The following is a 25,404-nucleotide window of genomic DNA, read 5'->3' on the forward strand; positions in this document are numbered from 1 at the left end:
TCCTCACCAGGTAGTCTTATTATTATCCTCTGAGGAAATCAGGGCAGACAGACATTAAGTGATCTGCTTAAAGCCACACAGTTAGGAGGTATATGAGTTTGAATTTTAACTCATGTTGTCCTGATTCCAGGTCTATTATTCTATTGACTGTGTCATCTAGCTGTCAGAAAAGGATGAACTCCCATAACTGGAAAGGGAAAGTTTTGCAAAATAAATAGTCCCTGTGTGGAATATTGATGAAATACAAGGATTCTGAAGAGCAGAGAGGAAGGAATGGACTCTAGACAAGGGATGCCTTTTATAATGCATGGAAATAGGAGATGATATATTTAGGTAGAATAATAGCTAATAGTCTAGCAGGTCTGTGATAGATGGGGAATAAAGAGAGTCTAAGTGTAAGATAAAGCTGGAAAGGTTGGTAGAAGCCAGGTTTTGAAGAGTCTTAAATGTCAGAATGAGTAGTTTTCATTTCCTCACCTTACCTCCACCTCTTCAATTCCTGGAATAAGACTCCCTCCTCACCTGTCTTATGGGATTTGGCTCTTTCTTCTGAGATGCTGCTTCATCATTCTTACTTTCTACATTCCCAATTCCCTCAACCCACAACTGCTAATTCCCCCCCTCTCAAACTATCTTGCACTTAATTGCTTTGCATTATTTGTATTTCTTCTTTTTATACACACATACACACACACTCCCGTGTATGCAGTTAGGCAGAGTGATCAGGAAGACCTAAGTTCAAATCTGCCTAAACCACTTCCACTTTCTGCCTTAGTTTCTTCACTGTAAAATGGGGAGAAAAATGACATCTATCTGTCATCTATCTATTCATCTATCTTTCTATTTGTTTTCTCCTTATGGGTAGGAAATATTTCATTCTTTATACTTTTATGCCTGGTTCCTGGCAAAATAAATGTCGGTTGATTGAGGTGTCACAAAGATAGGGATCTAGTAAAAATGTTGAAGTAACATTGTGCTATAGGGAGGGTTTTGTTGTTGTTAGTTTTGTTTGTTTGTTTTGTTCAGCAGTATGGAGGATGGATTGGAGAGGGAGAAGAGACTGAAGGAGGGAAATCACTTACGGAGCTATTATGGTCATCCAGGAAAAAGGTGATGAGTTCTTGTTGAAGAGTCCTTTCTTTTTTCTATAGTAGTTAACAACAAATAGTAAGATCACAATAGGAGGAACTCAGATTCCACTCTCTTTCTCTTAAGAGCATAAATTTATACCTTATCTTGGCAGGTAGCAAAAATTGCTTTGCAATTGAGATAATATGGAAGTGAAAATTTCTAGCAATATCTTTAAAATGCAAAGTAGAAACTACAGTATAAAGTGCCCTTTAGAGGAAAAGCACTCCATTTTTCTGATAAACAAATAAAGTGCACATTTCATGTTGTTTCTCAGTTGGTAAGCTTAATAAAATGAAGTAGAGATTACACTACTTAGTGAGGTTACATCCTATGAGAACTTGTCGGTATTTCATTGGTTGCATGGATGCTTATTTGTTTCTCTTATTTATTTTGTGGTTTCTTCTCTCCCTCCCTTGGTGTGGTTTCTTCTTTTTCCCTCCTTTCCAGGATTGTTATGAGGATCAAATGAGGCTATATTTACAAAAAAATCTTAATGTAATTGCTAGCACATAGTAGGCACTATAACAAGTCTTTCCTTCCCTCCCTCCCTTCCTTTCTTCCTTCCCTCTATATTTTTACTTACAGAATGTTCTATTTATTTTTATTATAAGAACTTTATGAATAAGTCTATGATTTTACAATACTATCATTTCTAGTTATTGATTGTTGTAATGTTGGAATATTTAATGTGGCTCATTTTCAAGTTTATGGGAATTTTGGCCCAGGAAATAAAAAACGTAAAGGATTTCTACCTCAACATCCTCACTTCTGTCTATTCCTCCATTTTGCTGCTGGGAAATAGGATATTCATTCATTGTCTACTACTTAATTTCCTAAGTATATCAACTTTATAATTAACACCTAATTCTTAGGCCTCTTGGATGAATAGAAAAAAAAAATAAAACATGTAAAGTTCTTAAACTACAATCTCAGCCTGAAGTGAAGCTTTCATATTATAAGCATTAGAGCATGGCTTAATTTCTGTAAGCTGAAAAGATGCCATTTTTGGATGTTAGCATTGGCTATAATTATTCTATGCTAAGGATGTTAAACATTTAGGAGACAAATGGTTTACAATTTAATTAGATACTTAGTGAGGTATTCATAACTTGCTTTATTTTAAGAATAACCAATATATAATACCACCCCCAATGCATTTATTTAGCTTCACTTCACTGCTTTCTAGAAAAGTATATAAAAATAAAATCACCTTTTACATGTGGCAGTAAGGTAGTTTCAAAGAAAACTTTTTAAAGGATGCCATAATTGATATCCTCTGTGCGTGGGTGAAGTATGGATTGTTTACATGTATGTATAAACAGAAATATTATATGTTTAAGATTTAAATTTACCAAAAATCAAATGTCTACTTCCTATTTTTTTTTTACCCTGCCAATATAAAATTACACTATTCAGGAAGAGGAAATTTGTGATTTTTACAAAACCCTAAAATTACTTGATGTATATTTATATAGTGATTTGGGCAAATATTTCTCTAAACTAGTCTTAAAGTCCAAAAAAGTCAGAGAAAGCCTGAGATTTAAAACATGGCTCTTAATCAATGTATACAGTTCTGCCTTTGCTTTTTATTCTCTTTTTCATTGTGTTATGTGGATATTTGAGAGTAGAGAACCCACAAATGCAGAATAAATTTGCTGTGGGCAGATTCTTGACCACTGTTTTCTTTAGGTGGAAGGGCAGCACACTGTAGAAGGCTATCTATAGAATAGAGATTCTTAATTTGATGTCTGTAAACTTAATATTTCTTTCTTAATATTTATTTGATAATTATGTTATGGTTTCTTCATTGCAGTCATGTTTGACTTGCTGTGATCTTGGTAAAGATACTAGAGTGCTTTCCATTTCCTTCTCTAGCTCATTTTACAGATGAGGAAACTGAGGCAAACGGGGTTAAATGAGTTGTTTAGGATCACATAACTAGGAAGTGTCTGAGTTCATATTTGAACTCAGGAAGATCAGAGACTTCAGGCTCAGCACTCATTCCACTGTGCTACCTAGCTGCCCTTTGTAACTATATTTTAATATAATTACTTTGTTTAATGATCCTATGCATTTAAAAAGTGATTTTGAGGAAAAGATCGAAAGATTTCAACAGATTTCCAAAGGGGACCCATAACACCAAAAAATATTAAGAATTCCAGCCTTTGAAACAGAAGGCCTGAGTTTAAGTCTTGTTTCTGGAATATTTTCTCTGCATCCCTGAACAAATTATTTAACCTCTCAGAGTTTCCCCAATAATTTCAAAGTTATTGGCCTTCTGCATTGACAGATGGAGTGTCTTCCCTAAAAGTTCCTTATATTAGTGATATCATGAATTTACTTTTCTCTACCATTCCCCCCACCAAAGAAATTCCCCAACACAAAGAAATAATGGGCCATGGTAGCCAGACGTCTAGAAGATAGGATGAGAGAGAAAATCATGGTAATGTAATTCAGATCTCAGTGCAAATTTTCTGGCTCCACAAGAATTTTGGTGAAACAACTGAGGTAAAAGAGGCAAGGGGACTAAAATGTTGCTCTAGTTCAGGGAGACCTTAGATGAAGACAATGTGTTCTGTACCAGACTCCAAAGGGAAGAACTGGAAACAAAGGGTAGGAGTTTTATACAAGGGAAAAAATTTCTTTACCAATTAAAACTAGAGAGCTAGGTAGTACAGAAGCTACAGTGACAATCCTATAATTAGGAAGATTCATCTTCTGAGTTCAAATCTGATTTCAGACATTTCCTAGCTGTATTATCCTGGGTAAATCACTTAATCCAGCTTTCCTCAGTTTCTCATCCACAAAATGATTTGGAGAAGGAAATATCAAACCACTCTAGTATCTTTGCCAAGAAAACGCCAAATGGGATCATGAAGATTTAGACACGACTCAATAACAACAATTAAAACTCTCCACAAAAAGAGTAGGCTGTTTTTTAAGGCGATTTCTCCTTCCTTGATGACAATTATTACTATTTTTATAGCACCTTCTATGTGCCAGGCACTATATTTAAACTTTACAAATATCTCATTTTATGCTCAAAGCAATCCTGTATCAGCACTATCTGTGAGTATAACCTCCAATTGATAGACAAAAGCAAATTCATTCTTTTAATAAAAGAATACATGATTAGGTTAAATTTGGATTTAATACATCACTCAAAGAAATGTAATGTATTTATTTCAGATAGACCTCAAAAATATAAATTTTCATCACCTTTAAATATGTGTGTTTCAAATATGCTGGCCACAGATACTGGTTACTCATGTGAGTGGAGGGGAACATTCAATGTGTCTATGTAGATTGATTTCAATCTAATCAAATATTATTACTGCCAAAGACTCAAATCACCACAGTGTTATACATAGACAACAGAGGCTTCTATACAGGGCTTTCAATAATGTCCATTATGTTCTTTTGGCTAATGTGTATAGCATCGCAGTAAAACTAAAAGGGAACTCAGAAACCATCTACTCCAAATAACTCATTTTGCAAAAATGGAGACTTAGACTTAGATGGTGAAGGGTCCATTTCACAGATGTATTAAATATAAGAGCCAGGATTTGAACTCTAGAGCTTCTACAATCCAATGACAATTAGCCTCTGATATTCCTTTCATGAGATTCTCTTTCTTCCTAATGTCATGTATTTTCATTGACTGTCCTCCTTACCTGTAATCCTCTCACTTCTCACCTCTGCCTCCTGGCTTTCTTTAAATCTTAGCTAGAATTTTTCCTTCTGTAAAAAGTCCTTCCTGGTTCCCCCTTAATGCTGGTATCTTTCCTTTGAAATCATCCACATAATTTATCTTGTATTTATCTTGGTTGAACATAGTTTGTATAATTTCACTCCATTAATCTTTGAATTCCTTGAATCAAGAATGTTTTTGATTTTCTTTGTTTCCCCAGCACTTTAGCATAATTTCTTAAACATAGTTGATGCTTAATAAATGCTTGTTGACTTGACTTTTCATTCTACCATAAATATGCAGATATATAAATGTCACTATCAATTCAACAGCTAATCAAACATCTAATATAGTGGATACAGAAAAAAATAAGACATTTAGAAAAGATAATACTTAGAACCATGGAGCGTCTAGTCTACCATTAGTTGCATGTATTATACATATATCTGTGTATGTATGTATGTTTTCATAGTTCACAGTTTTCAGATGAACAAAACGTTAAAGGTTATTGAAAGAATATCAATTCACTCTATTTTCTGTAATATCAAATCACAAATTCTTGTAGTATCTTTTTTACCATTCTTCACAATATTTTTTCTCCTTAATCTCTAACATTTTTCTGAATTGCATTCAAATAACTATGTGATTATTTCCATTGAAATAAGTGTTTCAATTCTTTGGTGCTTAGTCACATATTAATCATTATATATATTTGAATGTACACATATACAAATGGACAATCCACTTGGAAATTGCTGATGGGTGTGATTATAATTTTAAAGATGTTTAAGTATCTTGCCTTCACTCTCCACTAAAATTAAGTAAACTAAAACTATTAAGGATCAGACCACTTAAACTGTGGTTGAAATAAGAATAAACAAAGACTGAGAATAGAAGAGACACAAAAGGTTTAAGGCCTACTTGGAGTTGGAATCATGATTTGAATGAAGTCACAAGATGGGCACATAGATGATTTTAAGTTTAAGGTTCATCCACCCTATAGAAATAATAGAATGAATTGATATGAACCTCATCCATCTGCTTCTGGTTTTTCATCCTTAAATTGCTCTAATTTCTCATATCTTTCCTTCACTATCTCTTCTAATTCTGGCCTATATGTAGACCCTCAGACGCCAATCCATTTTCTCACTCTTCTAGTATTTTTCTTGCTGCTTTGCTGCATCAAGCTGTCCAGTTGCTTGTTTGAAAATTGTTAGGCCGAACACATATTACACTTTACAAAACTGAAAAAGGAAATATGGGTGGCATGGCATATGTGTCCATTTGGAATAGTTGTCATTTTGGGTTAGTTGAGATAAATTCTCATGGAATTTAGGACATTAGGCAACCTTATTTTGAACTGGAGTCATCCTTGTAAAGTAAAGCTTTGGAGGTCATATTCTTAATTTAACAATCACATTTTAGAGTCTGTTAGAAATAACTGCCACCTTTGAAATGATTCATTTGCAACAGCTATTAGTGCTCCAAAAAATCACAGCTGTTGGTATTTTGATTGCCTAGAAAAAAAAAATATCACACCACATTGTAGCAATCACACCAGTAATAAAAGTTAAGTGAACATTCTTGTAACACCCTTTAGAATGGAGAGGACACAGGAGGGAAGGAGTTTTTATAACCTATTTTATAAATGGATAAATGATAGATTGGAAATAACTCCATTACTACAATACATTTTTTACTTGTCATTTTTTCCCCTTACTTTATTTCATTCATGATTGTTTCCAAGATACAGTGTTGGAATTGGGAAACAAAAATGACTCATTTTCCATAAGCTATCAAGATTTCCTTTGCCATCCTTATTTTTCCCATGTTGCTTTCCCATACTACATACATACTTTTGTATATCATTTTGGCAACGTTGCCTTATTCAAAATATTCCAAGGAGAAGTTAATGTTATATCTTTTTTTTTCTGATTAAAATACAACATTCAGTTCAATCTCCATCTCACATAAGGCCCCAAGCCTTACTTTGGTTCAGTATATATGTTTATAAAACATACATAATTTATATGTATAGGTTGTCTTCTCCCTGATAGATTTTTTAGTCTCTTGGGATTGGGGACTATGTTATTTTTTGCCTTTTTATCTCTAGTTTCTGGCACAAGATGAAAACTTAATATGTGCTTCATGATAGATAGTACCAGATCTGCCTCTCAATTATCCTTCATCAGAGTGTCATGGATAAGAGTAATCATAGAAATCCATAGACAATCAAAATAACTCACATCATTAGCATCTTTGCATTCATTATTATCAAATTTACAAACAGATCATGCAGTTTTAGTCTTTTCTCTGCCTGCTTGAATAATCTCTGGTCAACTTTTGAATGATTAGGGAATTTGGAGTAAGCCACAAATGAAGAGAAGAATATGGAGGATAAGGGGACAGGAAGAACAAAGAGAAATATGGTTCTATTCAGACTATATATTCAAATTTTTTCCATTAATATATATTAGATTGTCTGTTATACTCAAGGACAACATTATCCCTGTCCTCAAATATCTTATAATCTTATAGGGACATAAAACCTATCCATAAATATATGTGTCAGCAAATAGGATCTGATAAACCAAAAGGTGGAGCCAGAAAACAATAAAAGAATTTTCAAAAATCAGAAATCACCTTCAATAGAAGGGGCTTAAACATAGAGAAAGATGATAGTGTAAGTGAATCAGAGAAGGATCCATAAAGAAGGGCACTCATGAGCTGAGGCAAGTGAACAAAGAACTTCACAGGCATAAAGGTTAAGCAAATGTATTATAGACATGTGTGCATACCTAAAATGATTGATTTAAAGTGGAAAAGGCTCAAGAAGTCATTAAGTACAGCCATCATAATTCATTCCTCATCTATGAATCTATAGATGAGGAAATCCAAGATGTATGGAGGTTAAATGATTTACTCAATGTCATACAGCTAGTAAATGTTGAAAGCAGAATTCGAAATCCAGGTCTTCCTAACTCCTAGTACAACACTCTCTCCAGTAGACCATGGGGCCTTGAATGTAGTTAAGAGCGAGTAAATCAGGATCACCAAAAAATTAGTTGCCCAGATAGGTTAGATTTTAGAGTGTGTAAAGAGGGCTATGGAGAAATCAAATTGGAGTGTTGTTTGGGAACAGATGCTGGGGGAAACACTGTGGTGTCTTTGAAATAATGGATAATCCATGGAGGTTTTTGATGCTAGAAATATCATGTTCAAACCAGATCCTGAGGATAATTTTTTGGTAGCTATTTATAGAACAGATTGGAGAGGAGAAGAAGCTAAAAGAAGGGAGACAAGTTAAAAGTTTCTATAGTAATCTCTGGGAAAGATAATGAGGGTCTAAACTCAGAGTATAAAAATGTAGATAAAAATGAAGGAATAGATGCTAGAGGTCTTGTAAAAATAGGTTCAATGGAATTTGGCAATTGATTAAATATGAGAGATGAAGAAAAGGGGGAAATATCAGTAATGAATTAGAAATTGAGTCTTGGTGACTGAGAATATAGTATTAAAAAATAAACAAAAATAATATATTTACTTTCTCAGAGAGAAAGGGAATGGGGAGGGGGAAAAAAGCAGCTTTCCTGCTCCCTGCACTCTCAATCTTTTAAAAGCACACCACCAATATCATACTCTCATCACAAGTGCTGCAGTGGATAAAGGTGCCAGATGCTGCAGTCCTCATAGCTTTCCTCTACATTTTACCTGTTGCAGCTTCTGCTTCTTCAGCTGTCTCTTCAACCAACTACCCTGATCTCTTCCACGTTTACTCTACTCAGTTTAAAATCTCTAACATATTCATTCATAAACATCTTTCCATGAAGCATCTCAGGGCAGGAAAAAGGCAACTCTACCTCCTTCAAACTTTATCTCAAGAAATCCATGCAGCCAAACTCCATTAGAAGCTTGCTATACAATATAGCAAAATTAAAAAAAAAAAAAAATCTTTTGGCATAATAGCTCTCCTATCACTTCTTCTTTTTTTTTTTTAATTTCACATTTGATTTTATGTCAGAAGAGTCAACAATTTTCAAGTGCTAGCACAAGGTTCTTAGCCTTTGTAATCATATGTATCTTATTTTATGCATTTTAAAACATTATTCTGGAAAGGATTCTGTAAACTTCACCAGATTGCTAAAAGAGGCCATAACAGAAAACATTTTAAGAACCCTTTTGCTAAGTGCTATTTTCTTCTTGTTCACTAAACTTATCTTTTTCTTTGGATTACACTATATTTTCTACAAAATATTCTGGGCCAGCTTCATGTTTCTGTTCTCAAAGAGAAGTGTAAAAATAAAAGGCATTTCAGAGATCACTTAATCCAATTCTTATCTGAATCCTTATCTGAAAGGATTATTCTAATCTTTTCTCTGCCTGCTTGAATAATCTCTGGTCAACTTTTGAATGATTAGGGAATTTGGAGTAAGCCACAAATGAAGAGAAGAATATGGAGGATAAGGGGACAGGAAGAACAAAGAGAAATATGGTTCTATTCAGACTATATATTCAAATTTTTTCCATTAATATATATTAGATTGTCTGTTATACTCAAGGACAACATTATCCCTGTCCTCAAATATCTTATAATCTTATAGGGACATAAAACCTATCCATAAATATATGTGTCAGCAAATAGGATCTGATAAACCAAAAGGTGGAGCCAGAAAACAATAAAAGAATTTTCAAAAATCAGAAATCACCTTCAATAGAAGGGGCTTAAACATAGAGAAAGATGATAGTGTAAGTGAATCAGAGAAGGATCCATAAAGAAGGGCACTCATGAGCTGAGGCAAGTGAACAAAGAACTTCACAGGCATAAAGGTTAAGCAAATGTATTATAGACATGTGTGCATACCTAAAATGATTGATTTAAAGTGGAAAAGGCTCAAGAAGTCATTAAGTACAGCCATCATAATTCATTCCTCATCTATGAATCTATAGATGAGGAAATCCAAGATGTATGGAGGTTAAATGATTTACTCAATGTCATACAGCTAGTAAATGTTGAAAGCAGAATTCGAAATCCAGGTCTTCCTAACTCCTAGTACAACACTCTCTCCAGTAGACTATGGGGCCTTGAATGTAGTTAAGAGCGAGTAAATCAGGATCACCAAAAAATTAGTTGCCCAGATAGGTTAGATTTTAGAGTGTGTAAAGAGGGCTATGGAGAAATCAAATTGGAGTGTTGTTTGGGAACAGATGCTGGGGGGAAACACTGTGGTGTCTTTGAAATAATGGATAATCCATGGAGGTTTTTGATGCTAGAAATATCATGTTCAAACCAGATCCTGAGGATAATTTTTTGGTAGCTATTTATAGAACAGATTGGAGAGGAGAAGAAGCTAAAAGAAGGGAGACAAGTTAAAAGTTTCTATAGTAATCTCTGGGAAAGATAATGAGGGTCTAAACTCAGAGTATAAAAATGTAGATAAAATGAAGGAATAGATGCTAGAGGTCTTGTAAAAATAGGTTCAATGGAATTTGGCAATTGATTAAATATGAGAGATGAAGAAAAGGGGGAAATATCAGTAATGAATTAGAAATTGAGTCTTGGTGACTGAGAATATAGTATTAACATCAATATAAATAGGGAAGGTGGAGGGAGAGGCAGGATTTCAAGAAAAAATAAAAAGAATAGTTTGAAGCATAGTGAAGATAAAATACTATGAAGAATTCTGGTAGAGATATCAATTGATAATAGAAATATAGGGAATTTAACTGAAAGAATATCTATATCTGTCCATATATATGTTCATACACACATATATGAAGACTAGGAGTTGATAATCAAACATATGAAATTAGATACTAGAAGGAGACAAAAAGGAAATGTTGAAGAAATTTTCTTATAAAAGCATCCCATTTCAGAGAGAAGGAAGAACAGCTGACAAATTAAACCAAAAAAGACAATTCATAAAGGAGGATTAATAGAAAAGAAATACTGCCACAGAAGTGGTCTCTAGAAAGTAGAGTTTCAAAAGATATAAATTATTAGACAAAGTCAAGGAGGAGGATGATGGGGACAATACTATTTTATGTGAAATCCCTTATGACAATGGGGACAGATATATTTGCAGAATTGAGATTGTAGATAACTAAATGGCAGGGGCTTGAGAAGAGTGAGTGGGTGGTGATGTTGTAGAAATGAATGGAAGCACAGATATAGAAGAGTTTGTAGGCTAAAAATGGTGAATGAAAGTATTCCTTCAGAAAGGATAGGAGGGTTTCGGAGTCAGGAAAGCCTGGGTTTATATATAATCTCTGACACTTGCCATCTACATGCTATTGGGGAGGTCACTTAATGCTTTAGTACCCAAACAATTCCAGTTCATGTTGATAGCGGGAATTTTCACATCAGAAGTTGCTTATTCTAATGAAATTAAAGATATATAATAAAAGAGTAGCCTAACTTTTCATCAAAGGAGAAAGAATAAGAGGGTAAGACAATGAGGAGGAAGGAAAAGAAATGATAGATGCAGCAAGTCCTACATGAGAAATTTTGATTTTAGTAAGAGGAATCATAATATAGTGAATGGAGCACTAGACTTTGAATTAGGGAGATCTAGGCCCAAATCTTGCCTCATAGCTACTAGTTGTATAATATTGGCAAGTCTCTTTGAACTTCTCTGGTCCTCAGTTTCTTCATTTACAAAACAGGGGGTTAAAGTTTGTGTCCATTAGGGTCTAAATCTACAATCTTAAGATTTTTAATTGTTTAGCCATTTCAGTTGTGTCTGACTCCTTGTGAACCCATCAGGGGTTTTCTTGGCAAGGATAGTGGGTAATTTGGAATTTGCTTCTCCAGATCATTGTATAGGTAAGAGAACTGAGGAAAACAGGGTTAAGTGTCTAGTATCTGAGGCCAAATTTGAACTCAGGAAGATGAGTCTTCCTGATTCCAGAGCTGGCACTCTATCCATAGTTTATATTGTGAATTTCTTTTCATGCCAACTAACTGCCTTATTACTGTTCCTATTATTCTAAGAATGATGATGTTGCTGTCATTCAATGCCTATTTGCTTAGATTGTCTGGTGCCCTTTCCTAGGAATTCTTTTCTCAAAAGAACTAGTAGGAGATTTAAAAAATAGTATTCATATATGCTTTTGAGGTCAAATATGATTTCTTGCCTTTCATTGCCATTCTCTTGGATAGGAGCATGGTAGGAGCAAGGGAATTAGTCTCAGGTGAGCATTAATGAATGCTCATTCATTAATGAATGGTTCAACATGTAGTCAAAATGCCCAGCCTGATATCCAACTCTGTATTTAGCAATGTAGTCACTACCTAGTCACTTATTTATTTATTCATTCTTCCACTCATCTGTTTGTTTCTTGTTTACTTATTTATTCATTTATTCAGTTTTTATTTAGTAGGCAAGTGATTCATTCTCTGCATTGACTTAGTAATTCTTCTCTATACAACCATGGATGAACTTTCAGCATCATTCTTATTGTAACATAAAAATAGATTTTTTGCTTCCATACTCTTACTTTTGTTTTCTATGAATATTTTAGTTTTTTTCCCAATTACATGTAAAAGCAATTTTTTAACATTTTCAAAAATTTTGAGCTATAAATTCTTTTCCTCTTTTATTTTCCTTTGCTCTTCCTTAGACAGTAAGCAATTTGTTATGGATTATACATATGCAAAAATGTAAAACATTTCGATATTAGTTATTCCATATTCTGTAAATGACTATTCAAGCACTCTGATTTTTTTTCCTTAAAAATAAATAAATATTCGTTTTCTCCCTCTTACTACCATGTTTAAAAAGAACAAAATCTTTGTAACAAATATGTATAGTTAAGCAAAACAAATTATAGTTTTATATTGAACATGTCCCAAAATATATCTTACTCTTCTCCTTAAGAACATCATCTTTCTTTCAAGAAGTGGAGAACCTGCTTTATTATGGGTTCTCTGGAATCATGACTAGTTCCTGTAATAGTTAGAATTCTTATTTTTTACAAAATCATTTTTGTTATATTAGTACACACATACACACACACACACACACACACACACACACACACACACACACACACACAATTTGTTCTCCTGACTCCTCTCTATCAGTTCATACAAGACTGTCCAGATTTCTCTGAAACAATCCCTCTCCCCTTTTCTTACTACCCAGCAATATTTTATTTCATTCATGTACCATCATTGATTCAGCTATTCTCCAGTTCATGTTGTAGCTGCAGTCAGGCAATTGAATGGTTGGTATATGCAGAGAGTTTGATCTGTTTGTCCTTAGTGCACCAAGCCAGGAATAGTGAATTGAAGTTGTGAAGAGGCAGATTCAGATTCAGTATCAGGGACCACTTTCTAGCAATTTAGGACTATGGAAGAGTAGAATGATCTGCTTCCAGAGATGGTGGCTTCTCCCTCCTTGGAGGATCTCTATTAGACTTTGGATGATCATTTGTTGGATAGCTCATACTATGAATTTCTTTCTTGCCTGGGTAAGGCTAGATGACCACTGAGGAAATTGGCATCTCTCAATTTCCATGATATCCATATGTAGTCATCCACATTCTTTGAGCAATTTAATTAAACATTTTGAAATATCCAATAGACTTTACACTCCTTGAGGGAAGAAGCCATTTTTGTTTGTATTACAGATGCTTGCCATATTGAAGATATTTATAAATATTTGTTGAATGAACCCACTTATCTAGACCCATCTCTTCAATCACAATTGCTTTAATTCCCTAATACCATGCTTGCCTTACTACCGAGGTGCTGAATTTGGCCAGAATTGGGAGAAGGAGGGCTGCCCCTTGTAGAAGAAGGGAAACAATCCCCATTGACATTGGACTTTGGCCAAACACATGATTTTAATTCTGATGCTTTCTCCCTGGAGCTAAAGAATCCTCAAAAGACCATAAGAATATCACAATAGGGGCTGAATTCCCCATAGACTCTGAAAGACGTCATTTACTGCCTCAATAGAGCACTAGTCAGACCATTTGATGTAAAGCATCTGTCCTCTTTAAGGAAATGAGGGAAGATCTGTTTCTCCTTTGGAGTCTGTGAAGAAGTAGGTGCTGTCATTTGTTGTGCAGAGCTACGAGCCCTATGTTAGAGCTGCTGACTGCCTTTGTTAATGTGCTGAAAAGTTTCATCAGCTGTCTTCAATAAAAGACAAAGTGTGTAAGGAAAAACATCAGCGATTAGGGCTGGTTGGCTGTTTTTCTGGCCTGTGAGTTACAGCTGGCAGAGAGTGTTGACGCCAATGTTTAATCAGGCATGCAGTCACCTGAAGTCCTTGCATTTGGGTTATCAAGCTAGAGGAAACGGTCTTTTGTTTGGATCATCCACAGCTGCTTATTTGCTCATATGGAAACGTTGCTTGCATCTTCATCTTTCTCATACAACCATGTTTAGCTTCTTAATTATAAAAAAATCATTAACTGAAATAATTTCGTAGTTGAAAGACTTCCTTTTATTTTTGCACTAGGTAGGGAGAATATAGAATCATAGGGACATTGATTTAGAGCTGAGAAGAGCCTTAGAGGTCATATTATCCAACCCCTTTCTCAACCTCCTTTTTTTTTCTGGTAGATGAGTAATCTAAGTCCCCAACAGAGGAAATGAGTTCCCTAAGATTACACAGGCAGTGCAAGGCAGGTCTGAGATTTCAACTTAGGCGCTCTGATTTTAAATTCATTGATTTTTCTGTTGGACCATATTGCTTTGTTAATAAAGATAGTTAATTTAGTTTTTTTACTTAAATACTTAAATTCCTATAAAAATCTTTATTTTTATTATTTTTTATATTTATATTTTTATTTTTTTAAAGAACACAACACAGAACTAAAAGAAAGACTTCTTGAAGTCAGAAAAGAAAAGCCTTTTCCTTGCTGCTGAAAATATTTCCAACTAAAGACTTATTGCTTCCCCACTCCACCCCCTGGTAGTTGGACTCCTACAGTACCAAATTACTATGCTAAATATTCTTGGGTGGTGTAGAAGTATATAGCACAGTATACCTTGAACTTTAAGATTGCGTAATCGACTTGTAGAGACAGGACACATATGCAGGAAACAAGGAGAAATAAAAGCTAGAGTTTTATGATTTGTTTTATCAATAATATTTTGTTTTTCCAAATACATGTCAAGATAATTTTCAACATTCATTCTTATAAGACATTTGTGTTCCAATTTTTTTCTCTCTCTCCCTCCCTCATCTCCCCTAACCCCAAGAGTGCAAGCAATTTAATATATTAAACAAGGGTGAGTCTTTAAAACATTTTTTCATAGTTGTCATGTTGTGTAAGAAAAATCACACCAAAAGGGGAAAACCATGAAAAAGAAAAATCAAACAAACAAGCACACAAAAAGATGAAAATATGCTCTACTCCATATTCTTCTCCATAATCCTCTCTCAGGATGCCATTGGCATTTTCCATCCCAACTCTGTTGGAATTTTCTTGAATCACTGAATTTCTGAGAAGAGGCAAATCCATCACAATTGATCATCACATAATCTTATTGTTACTATATACAATATTCTGGTTCTGCTCACTTCCCTCAGCATAAGTTCATGTAAATATTTCCAGGATTTTCTGCAATTAGCTTGAAAAGCTGGAGTTTTTACAGCATTAAAAAAAAAAAAATAACCAATAGTAGCCAGGAAAATAATAAAGTAACTGTACCTGGTCTTAGGGAGACCTGAATTCAAATGTGATCTGTGACACTAATTGTATGACCTTGGGCAAGTCACTTAATTTCTTGTCTTCCTCATTTTTTTTCCAAATGTAAAATGAAGATAATAATAATACCTACTTCCCAAGATTGTTGTGAGGATCAAATGAAATAATATTTGTTAAGGACTTGGTATAATGCCTAGCACATGGTGTGTTTTTAATTAATGTTTATTCCTTCCCCCTCTTCACTGAGGCATGATGATAAAATAATGGGATTCTTATTATTGTTCTTCTTTTCCCCAATGAACATGCTGTGAAATCATCATTGTCCCATTCAAAGTGTCACATTGAATATTGTACATTATATATATTAAACTTGCTGTTATTGTTATATTTTGTTTTTCAAAATTCCTTCTTGGTGATGGGTCTCCATTTTTTTAGGGTAGATTTGATTTGAGGAAATGTATAAGAATTTTTTGGTGTCAATCTGAATGCCATTTTGGTGATTTTTAAAAGTATCTATAAAATAACGAAATTGATTTCTTCCTGTGGATATTATAACATCCCTTTGATGGCAGATTCAAAAGGAGCACTCTGATCATGTTTTAAGCAGCAAAGTGTTATTAAAGTAAGTGAAGAGTCAGCCAAATGTGACATCTGAAGGACAGCATTCATTGGGTTATACAAGTTACACCAAAAACACAGGAAGAGCCTTATTGCTTTATAGTCACTTGTCAGCTAACAATGTCAACCAGATGCTTAGACAAGTAAGGTTCTAGTTAATAAAAAAAAAAGTGGAGTAGAAAAAAAAAGTTTTTTGTTTCAATCCCTTTTGAAAATTTTTCTACCATATATGAAAAATCAGTATCGGAAAACAAAAATTGAACTTACAGACAAATGGCAAATCTCAATCTAATAACCTGTCTGACCTCAGGTAAGTGACATACCTCCTTGGGGTCTCAATTTCCTTATTTGTTAAGCAGGAATTTTGACCAAGTAACTTTTAAGATCTCTTTTAGCTTTAGAAAATGATCCTAAAATTGATCCCACTTTCCTACTCTTATAAATGTACCATGCTGTACTGTTTAACCTTTTCTTGAAAATATATCTTGTGATGTTTTAGTTTCATTATGCTGAATTTTATTGACCTTTTGTACAGTGTTTTAGAAGGTAGAGAAGATTAGGTTGAATGTTCAGCAACACTATAATCATAGCACAATAAGATTTAAAGCTAAAAGGCATTCATGGGATCACAGATGGAAGAAACCTTTCACTCTATGAGTTCAGCTACTTCATTTTATAGATGAATAAGTTGAAACTCAGAGTGAGTGATTTGCCCAACATCACATAGATGGGAGGCACTAGAGATGAGATTTGAACCCAGGGCTTCTGACTTCAAACCTAATTCTCCTTCCTCTTCATCATGCTGCTTTCTCAACATCAATACAAAACAGTATTTTTTGTAAGAACACTTTCAGGCTGAAACCTTTAAAATAAAGTGACCAGAATGGAAAGGGAGCTCTAATCTTTGTCATATAAGAAACTAGAAATAGAAAGAACTGTTTTTTTTTTTTAAAGAAAAATTGGTTTGAGGAAAAGAAAATATGATAATCTGTTCTTAAAATCTTCTTAAGTTTGTTCTTTCACTTAACAGACTTAACAATTTCCTAAACTTCAAAAAAAAAAAAAGTAAAATAAAACCTTTTTAACAAATAAACATTATCACATCTAACTAATTGCCATAATTGCCATGTCAAAAAAAAAAAAGTTTGTCTCATTGTGCACCTTGATTCTTTTACCTGTCAGGAGATGGTTATTATATTTCATTCTTCTGGAATTATGGATGGCATTGCACAGATCAGAGATCTTAAGTCTGCCAAAGTTATTAGACTTTGCAATGTTATTGCTGTTGTATAAATTGTTCTGCTGAACATTGTATACAGTAATAGCAGCATTGTGCAATGACGCAATGATAGTCTTAGCTCTTCTCAGCAATACAGTGATCAAATACAAAAGACATGAAGTAAAATGCTATGCAGAGAAAGAAACATAGAATCTAAATGCAGATTAAAGCATACTATTTTCACTTCTTCCTTTTTTTCTTTCTCATGATTTTTTTCCTTTTGTTCAGATTCTTCTTTTTACAACATAGTTAATTATATTTAATATTACTACACATGTATAATCTATCTCAAATTGCTGGTCCTCTTGGGGAGGTGAAGGTGGGGATAAAAAAATTGGAATTCAAAATCCTATAATAAGTGAATGCTGAAAAAATATTTATATTTAATTGGAAAAAAATAAAATACTTTCAATTGGGGAGGATTTAAAAAATGTTCTCCTGGTTCTGCTTGTTTTATGATGCATCAATTTATACAAGTCTTTTTAGTTTCTCTGCCCTTTCCTCATTTCTTTTACCACAGTATTACATTCAAATGCTGTATTTGTTCAGTAAAACTTGTCCTATTAAAAATGGAATTAAGGGTCTGGATATTCTTAATGCTATAGAGGACAGAGCTTAGCATAATTAAAGCTGTTCAAGCTGAGACCAGATGACCATTTTTCTTGGATATTTTAAAGGGGATTTATGTATGGGGTGAAGGATTTGGACTAGATAACTGCTAACGTTCCTTTTAAAGCAACTTATTGTCATAATTCTATATTATTTCATCATATTTATATACTGAATGTACAGAGAGCCAAAAAAGGAAAAAGTTATGATTTTGCTATAATTTATATTAATTGTACATATATTTTCACCCATCTCAGAAATATTAAAAACTTAATAGTACCGTGTCTGTCACTAAAGGACCTGGGCTCAGAATTTAGTCAATTTTTACATAATTTCTAAAATTGTACTCATAAACATATTCACACTGGATCAAATACATCTCATATTTGCTTCACTCTGGTTTTACCATGCAGAAATAAATTGATAAATATATATGATTTCCATAGGATTAATCATCTTTCATTCATTTCTTAAAAATACTATCAAATATTTAAACTGTGCTTGAATATAATGTGGAATATAGGGTTGATGATCTTCAAACAGTGGCTGGATAAAAAATAATGAAAACTAGCATTGAAATGATCTGCTCCTCAGGCTGACTGGAAAGACTCAGATGAACAGATGCTGAGTGGTGAGCAGAGCTGGATGAGTATTGTACGCAGTAATAGCAATATGATGATCAACTGTGATGGACTTAGCTCTTTTCAACAATGAGATGATTCAAGGCAATTCTAGAAGACTTGGAGTAGAAAGTGCCATCCACATTTAGAGAGAGAATTATGGAGACTAAATGTGAATCAAAGCATAGTATTTTCATATTTTTTTTCCTTTCTTGTGTTTTTCCCTTCTTTTGATCTTATTTTTCTTGTACAGAATGATGAATATGGAAATAGGTTTAGAAGAATTGCACATGTTTAATTTATATCAGATTGCTTGCTATCTGGTGAGGGGGCAAAGAGGTAGAAAAATTGGAACACAGAGTTTTGTAAAGGTAGATGTTAAACTATCTTTGTGTGTATTTGGAAAAATAAAATACTATTAAAATACAATTATAAAAAATGGTATACTCCTTTCCCTTAATTTTGGAAGAAATATTCAGTTTGGAAAATCAAAGGATTTAGAGATTAAAAAAATCCTAAAGTCTACCTAGTCAGTCCCTTAATTTAACAGGTAATGAAATTAACACCCAGAAATGTGACTTGATAAAGATTACACAATAAGTTTCAGAGGTGGAATCTAAACTCAGTTTATCTTAACTCCAATCTAGCACTATTCACTATAATGGTCTATCCCTATCTTTCTTCATAACTTCTAAATTATGTTTTACTTAAGGTTAAAAGATGCTGCTCTAATAACTAATCATCAGATAATTTCTCAAAGGCTATATGCCTCCAAAGCCTATTGGGTTATACTAAATTGGAAGGCTTTCAATATGGCTGTGGCAACAGTTTTCCTGTGTGAGGCTGAGTTTATCATCAATAGCCATTTAAGGAATGAATTTGTTTTCTTTGGCAATCCATGAAAGTCTTCCTGTGATGCCTCATTCAGGTTTAAAAGAGAAACCTAATATGATGTAACCTCTGTAAGGTTTAACTAAATTGCAGAAAGGTTTCCAATGAATTGGTAATAGATTGTACTTCTGCCACCTGTTGACCAGCCTTGATAACTAGGTTCAAAGTAGATGAGTTGCTGTCTATATCAAACCAGTAAAATCTCAGATGCTTAAGTTATTTGAAATATTCAGTTATAATGACCTTGTTTCTCAGGCATTCAAATTCATGCCTGAGAGAAATAGTCCAGGGTCAAGAGGATCCTAGTCTACAACTTTAAAGGTGAGCAAGCCATACACAGATAATTTAGTCTTTTCTGTATAGCTCCTTACTTATAATTGAAAAATAGATTATAGCATTAACTTGACAACCATTACTTATCTTGTATTCTCTGCATGAAGGCAATGTGACTGTCACAGCTGGAAAGTCAAAGGTGCCAACATCTAATAATAAATCTGCCTTTATCCTACTGTATGATCCTATAAATCTGCCTTAGTTTCCTTAGTTGTTAAGTAGCAATCATGGTGTTAAAGATATAGCTACAAAATTGCATTGTGTACGTGTATGTGTGTGTGTGAGAGAGAATAAGTCACAGTAAAAGTAAAAAGCAAAGAAAAGTGCTTAAAGTTTAAAATAATACTTTTTTTTTTTTGAGGTGTTAGAGCTCAATCCATTGTTTGTCACCTGGAAATCCGATTTTGCTCTTTAAAAGGGAGCAGTAGTAACTGAGATTTGAAATGTGTAATTATGAAACTGTCAGAATTTTTGCTTGCTATGTAGCCATCCAGATTGTACTGGGAAAAAGCACAGAGAGGAGAAGGAATAGCTTTCAGACTCCATTTATTTTTTTCCTTTAAGCAACATTTTATTTCATTTTGGTTTGTTGATTGCTTGGTTGTTTTGGTCATGTTATAAGCCAATTAGGAGGACAAACTTTCTCATAAATAGAATAAGCCACAACTGAAGCTAGCCTTTAAAAAAAAAAAAAACCTTTTATGATCTTGTGTATTAAATCTGAGTCCCAATTTTTGGTATTGGTCTTCAGGGCAGTGGACAGATCACTGAACCGGAAATCAGGAAGACCTGAGTTCAAATGCAACCTCAGACATTAACTGTGTGACTTTGGTGAAATCATTTAATCTCTGCCTCAGTTTTTTCACCTGAAAAATAAAGCAATAATAGCACCTATTTCCCAGAATTGATGTGAGGATCAAATGAGATAATTGTAAAGTGCATAGCACAGTATCTGACACTGTGCTATATATAAATGTCATGTGCTATATATAAATGTAAATATAAATATATGTATTATATAAATGTAAGTTATAATTATTTATCAAATATAAATGTGGTTTAGAAAACTCCTGTATTAGAAATGCTTCTCATTAAGCTAGAGCTACATGTGGTTTATTTATTTCTGATTGCATAATTGTATGGTGCATAGAGAGCTACCTTCAGAGAACATGGAGGACCTGAGTTAAACTCAAACCTTTTCTTTATATTGTCTGCATGACTTGTTTTTTCAGTTCCCTAGGCATTTCTCTAACATTCTAGGTTGCAGAAGAGATGCTAGTTGAACTAGTAGAGGGACCATTTATATCTTGGAATTCTCTGTATTAATGAAATTCTAGATCTAGCTCCTGTTTCAGTTCTTCTATTTCTGACATTTTTTTCTTCCAGCAGTGCCATTAAGCATTAAAGGCAAAAATTCTCAATAAACAGAATGGCTGACTTTTGACAAAGCTAGGCCCCTCATGTGGAACATTTGATAGTTCCTGCTGAATTTTCTGCTTTTCCCTCCTCTTCCCATAAAAATATGATTATAACCTTATTGCATCATCTTTCCATTTTCTTGGGATGGGAAGAATGTATGCAGGTAAGAAACAGGATAGAAAGACACTTTTGTGTTTGTTTTCCCCCCACTTATTTTCAAAATTCTTGGCACTGAATTTAAATAAAATTCAATTCTTTCCTTCTGAAATAGTACCGCTTTTAACTTTTCTTCCCAAGAAAAATATGGTCCAACTAGATTCCCACATATAAAGACTTCATGTATTGTCTATGTATCCCCATTAGAGGAAAAAAAAAAAAAAAACAAACACAAAGACAATAAATGCTTTTTTCCAGGCTCCTGATCCATTTAAGGAATAAAGTACACAGCAGCTTGGTGAAAACTTTTCTTCTAGTTTTCTTCGTCTATTTGTATAAATTGTAAAATTGCTTCTATGAAATGCCTCCAAGACATAAGGGAATAATTTGCATAAGTGACTGAAGTTTTTGTCTTTTGAGAAGGGAAACTTGAAATGCCCTCTTAATCGTTTCCCTTCCTTTCTCCCGTTCCAGTATCCGGCTGCCCTGATGAATCTTGGAGCCATTCTCCATCTCAACGGCCGGCTTCTCAAAGCGGAGGCCAACTACCTGCAGGCCCTCCAGCTGAAACCTGATGATGTCATCACCCAGTCCAACCTCCGCAAACTGTGGAACATCATGGAAAAACAAGGATTAAAGACTTCTAAGACATGACCCAGGAGGTTAGAAACGTCTTCTTTTTTTTGATTCCAAGCTGACTTAAAAAAAAAAAAAAAATGGAACAGGACTTCCAGGAGGTGGTGTGACAGAAACTCCCAATGGACCTCATGCTCAAGAGCAGCAGCGGTCACCATGGCTTCAGGGAAGATCTAATCTTGCTTTTGGCACCAGTTATGCCAAAAAGGGAAATGATGGGAACCTCATGAAGGATTTAACTGTCATCCATTAAAGATAAATTCAATCGGAGCGCTTAAAGCTGAAAATTTTGGTCTCAAAAAGGAATCTGAGTTAGAATTTTGCTGGTTTTCTATTCCAATTTTGAAAATAAGCTTGTTTATTCAGCACTGTGAGAGGACAACACAGCATCCATCTATCTATCCATGGGAAGACAAAACAAATGGTTAAGGTAGTAACCTAAGGTATTTGTAGAGATTATAATTGATGAACATTGCATTTGCAATCTGTCCTTTTGCTGCTGCATCTCTCCTTAGGACAGGCTGCTTATCAGTTTCAGAGGCTTACAGAACTATTTTTTGATATGTTAGGATCTGTCAGAGTTACAGCTCCTCCTTGACAAGTGCACATCATATTTTTTTTATTATTTTGATGTCACTAGCTTCACTATTCCAAGCAGTGCTTCCTTTGCCTGTCCTAGAAACAATAAGCAATATATAGCTAATCATACACCCCCTGTATTTGTAACAGGGTGAAAGACATCATATGTAATCCTTTTTTAAAAAAAAAATTTCAGTGGTTAAACCAGTTATCACTAACTTCTCTCCTGAAAAAAATTTTATATCAGTGTAAGAGATTGTTATACTTGCTAAAAAAATTATTTTTTATTTTGAAACCACTGTATAATTTCCCCAGATGAAATATAATAAAAAATAAACAAAACTATCCATTCAAAATTCAATCTGAAGCAAAAACTCAGTCATAGCAAAATTTACAAATCTAATCTAATCACAAACTAACCAGCAGCTATTAGGGGAAAAAAAGTTAAACAAAGCAAAACAAAAAGAATATGTTTAGTACGACCCAGAAGAGGTTGCTTAAAAAAAAAAAAAGATTAGAATGAAAAGCTTGAGTAATGAGGGCTCTTAATTGTGTAGCACTCAAAACAGTTGGGTCTAATATTCAGTCAGAAGGTTAACTGTTTATTTCTTGACTGCATGACCAAGAGCAATGCTGTTGCATCCTTGCAGCTTGGATTTATGCTACCAAGTTATTATACTCTTCCTGAATGACTTTATAAAAACAATTCATTGGAGCTGCAGTACTTTGGAACTATGGCCCATATTTTTCTAGGTCATTTGCCAAATGCTCTCCTTCCTTCAGAAACACCATCTTTCATGAGCGAATTTGCCATTCCCTTTAATTATCTATTGGTGGCTACCTGGGTGCTCATTTGTAAAAGCTTTGGCTTTTAATATAAAGTGTGGGAGGTCATTGACAGATGTTCCCCACAAGTCACATTCTACTTTGATACTAAAACTCAGCATAGTAAAACTTCATCCCATTACAAGTACTTCTTGGAGAAAGTACTTGTAGAATTCTATATGTATTTATTTATTTATTATTTGACCAGCGTGAAAACAAAATAAAATAATAAAACCTTTTGTTAATCCAGTCCTCTACATATTAGAATAGTTTTTTTCTTTGCTTTATCTTTCATACTTCATTTTTATATGATAACTGCTAAAAGGGAAATGGGACATCCATATAAGTTATTGTACATTGTCTCCAAACACCATATGTTTTTTGTTGTTTGTTTCTTTTTGTTTTTGACTAGGCAGGAGAGCACAGTGAAAGAAATCATTTTAATGTACTCTTCTTGTGGCATTATTTTTTCTTAAGCTTGGTAAGGCCAAATTGTATAAGCATTTTTCTAAATATGAGGACCCTTTCAAGGAAGATATGTTAATTATCCTGAAGAATATTGAGATAAAATGGTTTAAAAATGAATGACTATCAAATCATAATGTTTTCCTAATGAGGCATGGAAGCCTGAGTTAAAACTAAGATGGTGGGTGGAAATATGTTTTTCTTCTACCACTGCTTCATGGCAAAGTTTTTAAAAAGTGAATTTAATATAAAGATATGAAAGAATTCAGTTTTTAACTGTGGTATTTATTTAAAATGGTTATTGAACTTTGATTGCTTCCTGGTCATAACCCCTTGCTGTCTTTTTTGTTCTTCCTTTCAAATTGTTGGTTCTTAAGAATGTCCATTGATTACCCATTAGAGTCACTCCAAGTTGACATAGCATCTGCATAGCATTGTGGACTGGATCTGTGTCAAAAGATGTGAGGATATTTAAAAATGTCCCTGATGCTTTCCAGTTACAGGGCTGGGCTCAATAACTAACCAACTTTGGGGGGGTGGGAGGGAAGAAGTTAAAAACATGATCAACAAATATGTGTCTCTGCTCAGGGATTTATGGTGGATTATTGCAGACAGTGCTAAAAATAAATAAATAAAGAGCACAAGACAAGTTTACTAAATTAAAATTTTATTTTTTGAGAAACTGTTATTTGTATAAATTATCAAGATTTGTAGGCTTTCCTTTTGTAGAAATAATTGTTTTATGTGCCAGAGAAGAGAAATTCAATTTTGTTTTCAACAATAAAGCATTGATAACAAATACAGTGTGTTGCAAAATTTTTGTCTATTGTAGCCATGTAATATATACTTTCATTTTAATATGCCTCATTAAGAAAAGTGTATTGGTCTATTGAAAACTTCTAATTTAGATTCCTAACTGCCAGTTTCTTCCCTTTCTGATCCTTTTTCACACAGCAGTTAGGATCCGCCTTCCTTAAGCACAAATATGATCATATCTTTCCCCTGCTCAAAAACCATATCTTTCCCCTACTCAAAAACCTTCTGCTATTGCCTATTGCTCTGGGATAAAATGCAAAATCTTTAGTTTGGCATTTAAAGCCCTTTACAATTTGGCTCCAGCCTATCTTTCCAAACTGATGACATATTACTCCATTCCATATTATCTGTACTCCAGCCAAACCAATCTATTTTTCACCGAGCTTGATATCCCCATTCCCTTTCCATGTTTCTGCATAGACTGTGCCCCCATTTCTGGAAGGCCTTCTCTCGCCACCATTCTTCATCTCTGTTTCTTAGAATTATTTCAAGGTTAAGCTGCTTCCTACAGCAAGCCTTTCCTGATCTCTCTGCATCCTCAAATTATCATGGATAGCCTTATCTATTTATGCATTTTCCCCCTTGGTAGGGTAAGAATTTAATATTGCCACAAATATATGTTCTTTTGAGTTCTTATAGCTATTATGGATTCCTGGAGCAAAGTTTATTAC

The 25,404-nt window shown here is 33.9% G+C and overlaps 1 protein-coding gene across 2 annotated transcripts in view; it reads left to right on the forward strand.

The window, feature by feature from the left end:
- Positions 1 to 24,716, forward strand: part of TMTC2 (transmembrane O-mannosyltransferase targeting cadherins 2) — a 535,380-nt gene extending 510,664 nt beyond the window's left edge. For both annotated transcript variants that reach the window (XM_051961459.1, XM_051961458.1), the window contains one exon: positions 21,887 to 24,716. In XM_051961459.1, coding sequence (XP_051817419.1) covers positions 21,887 to 22,066 — 180 coding nt within the window. In that variant the 3' untranslated portion in view covers positions 22,067 to 24,716. The remainder of the gene's footprint in view (positions 1 to 21,886) is intronic.
- The last annotated feature ends 688 nt before the right edge of the window (positions 24,717 to 25,404 follow it).

Source organism: Antechinus flavipes, chromosome 5 (genome assembly GCF_016432865.1).
Source record: "Antechinus flavipes isolate AdamAnt ecotype Samford, QLD, Australia chromosome 5, AdamAnt_v2, whole genome shotgun sequence".
NCBI classification, from domain to species: domain Eukaryota; kingdom Metazoa; phylum Chordata; class Mammalia; order Dasyuromorphia; family Dasyuridae; genus Antechinus; species Antechinus flavipes.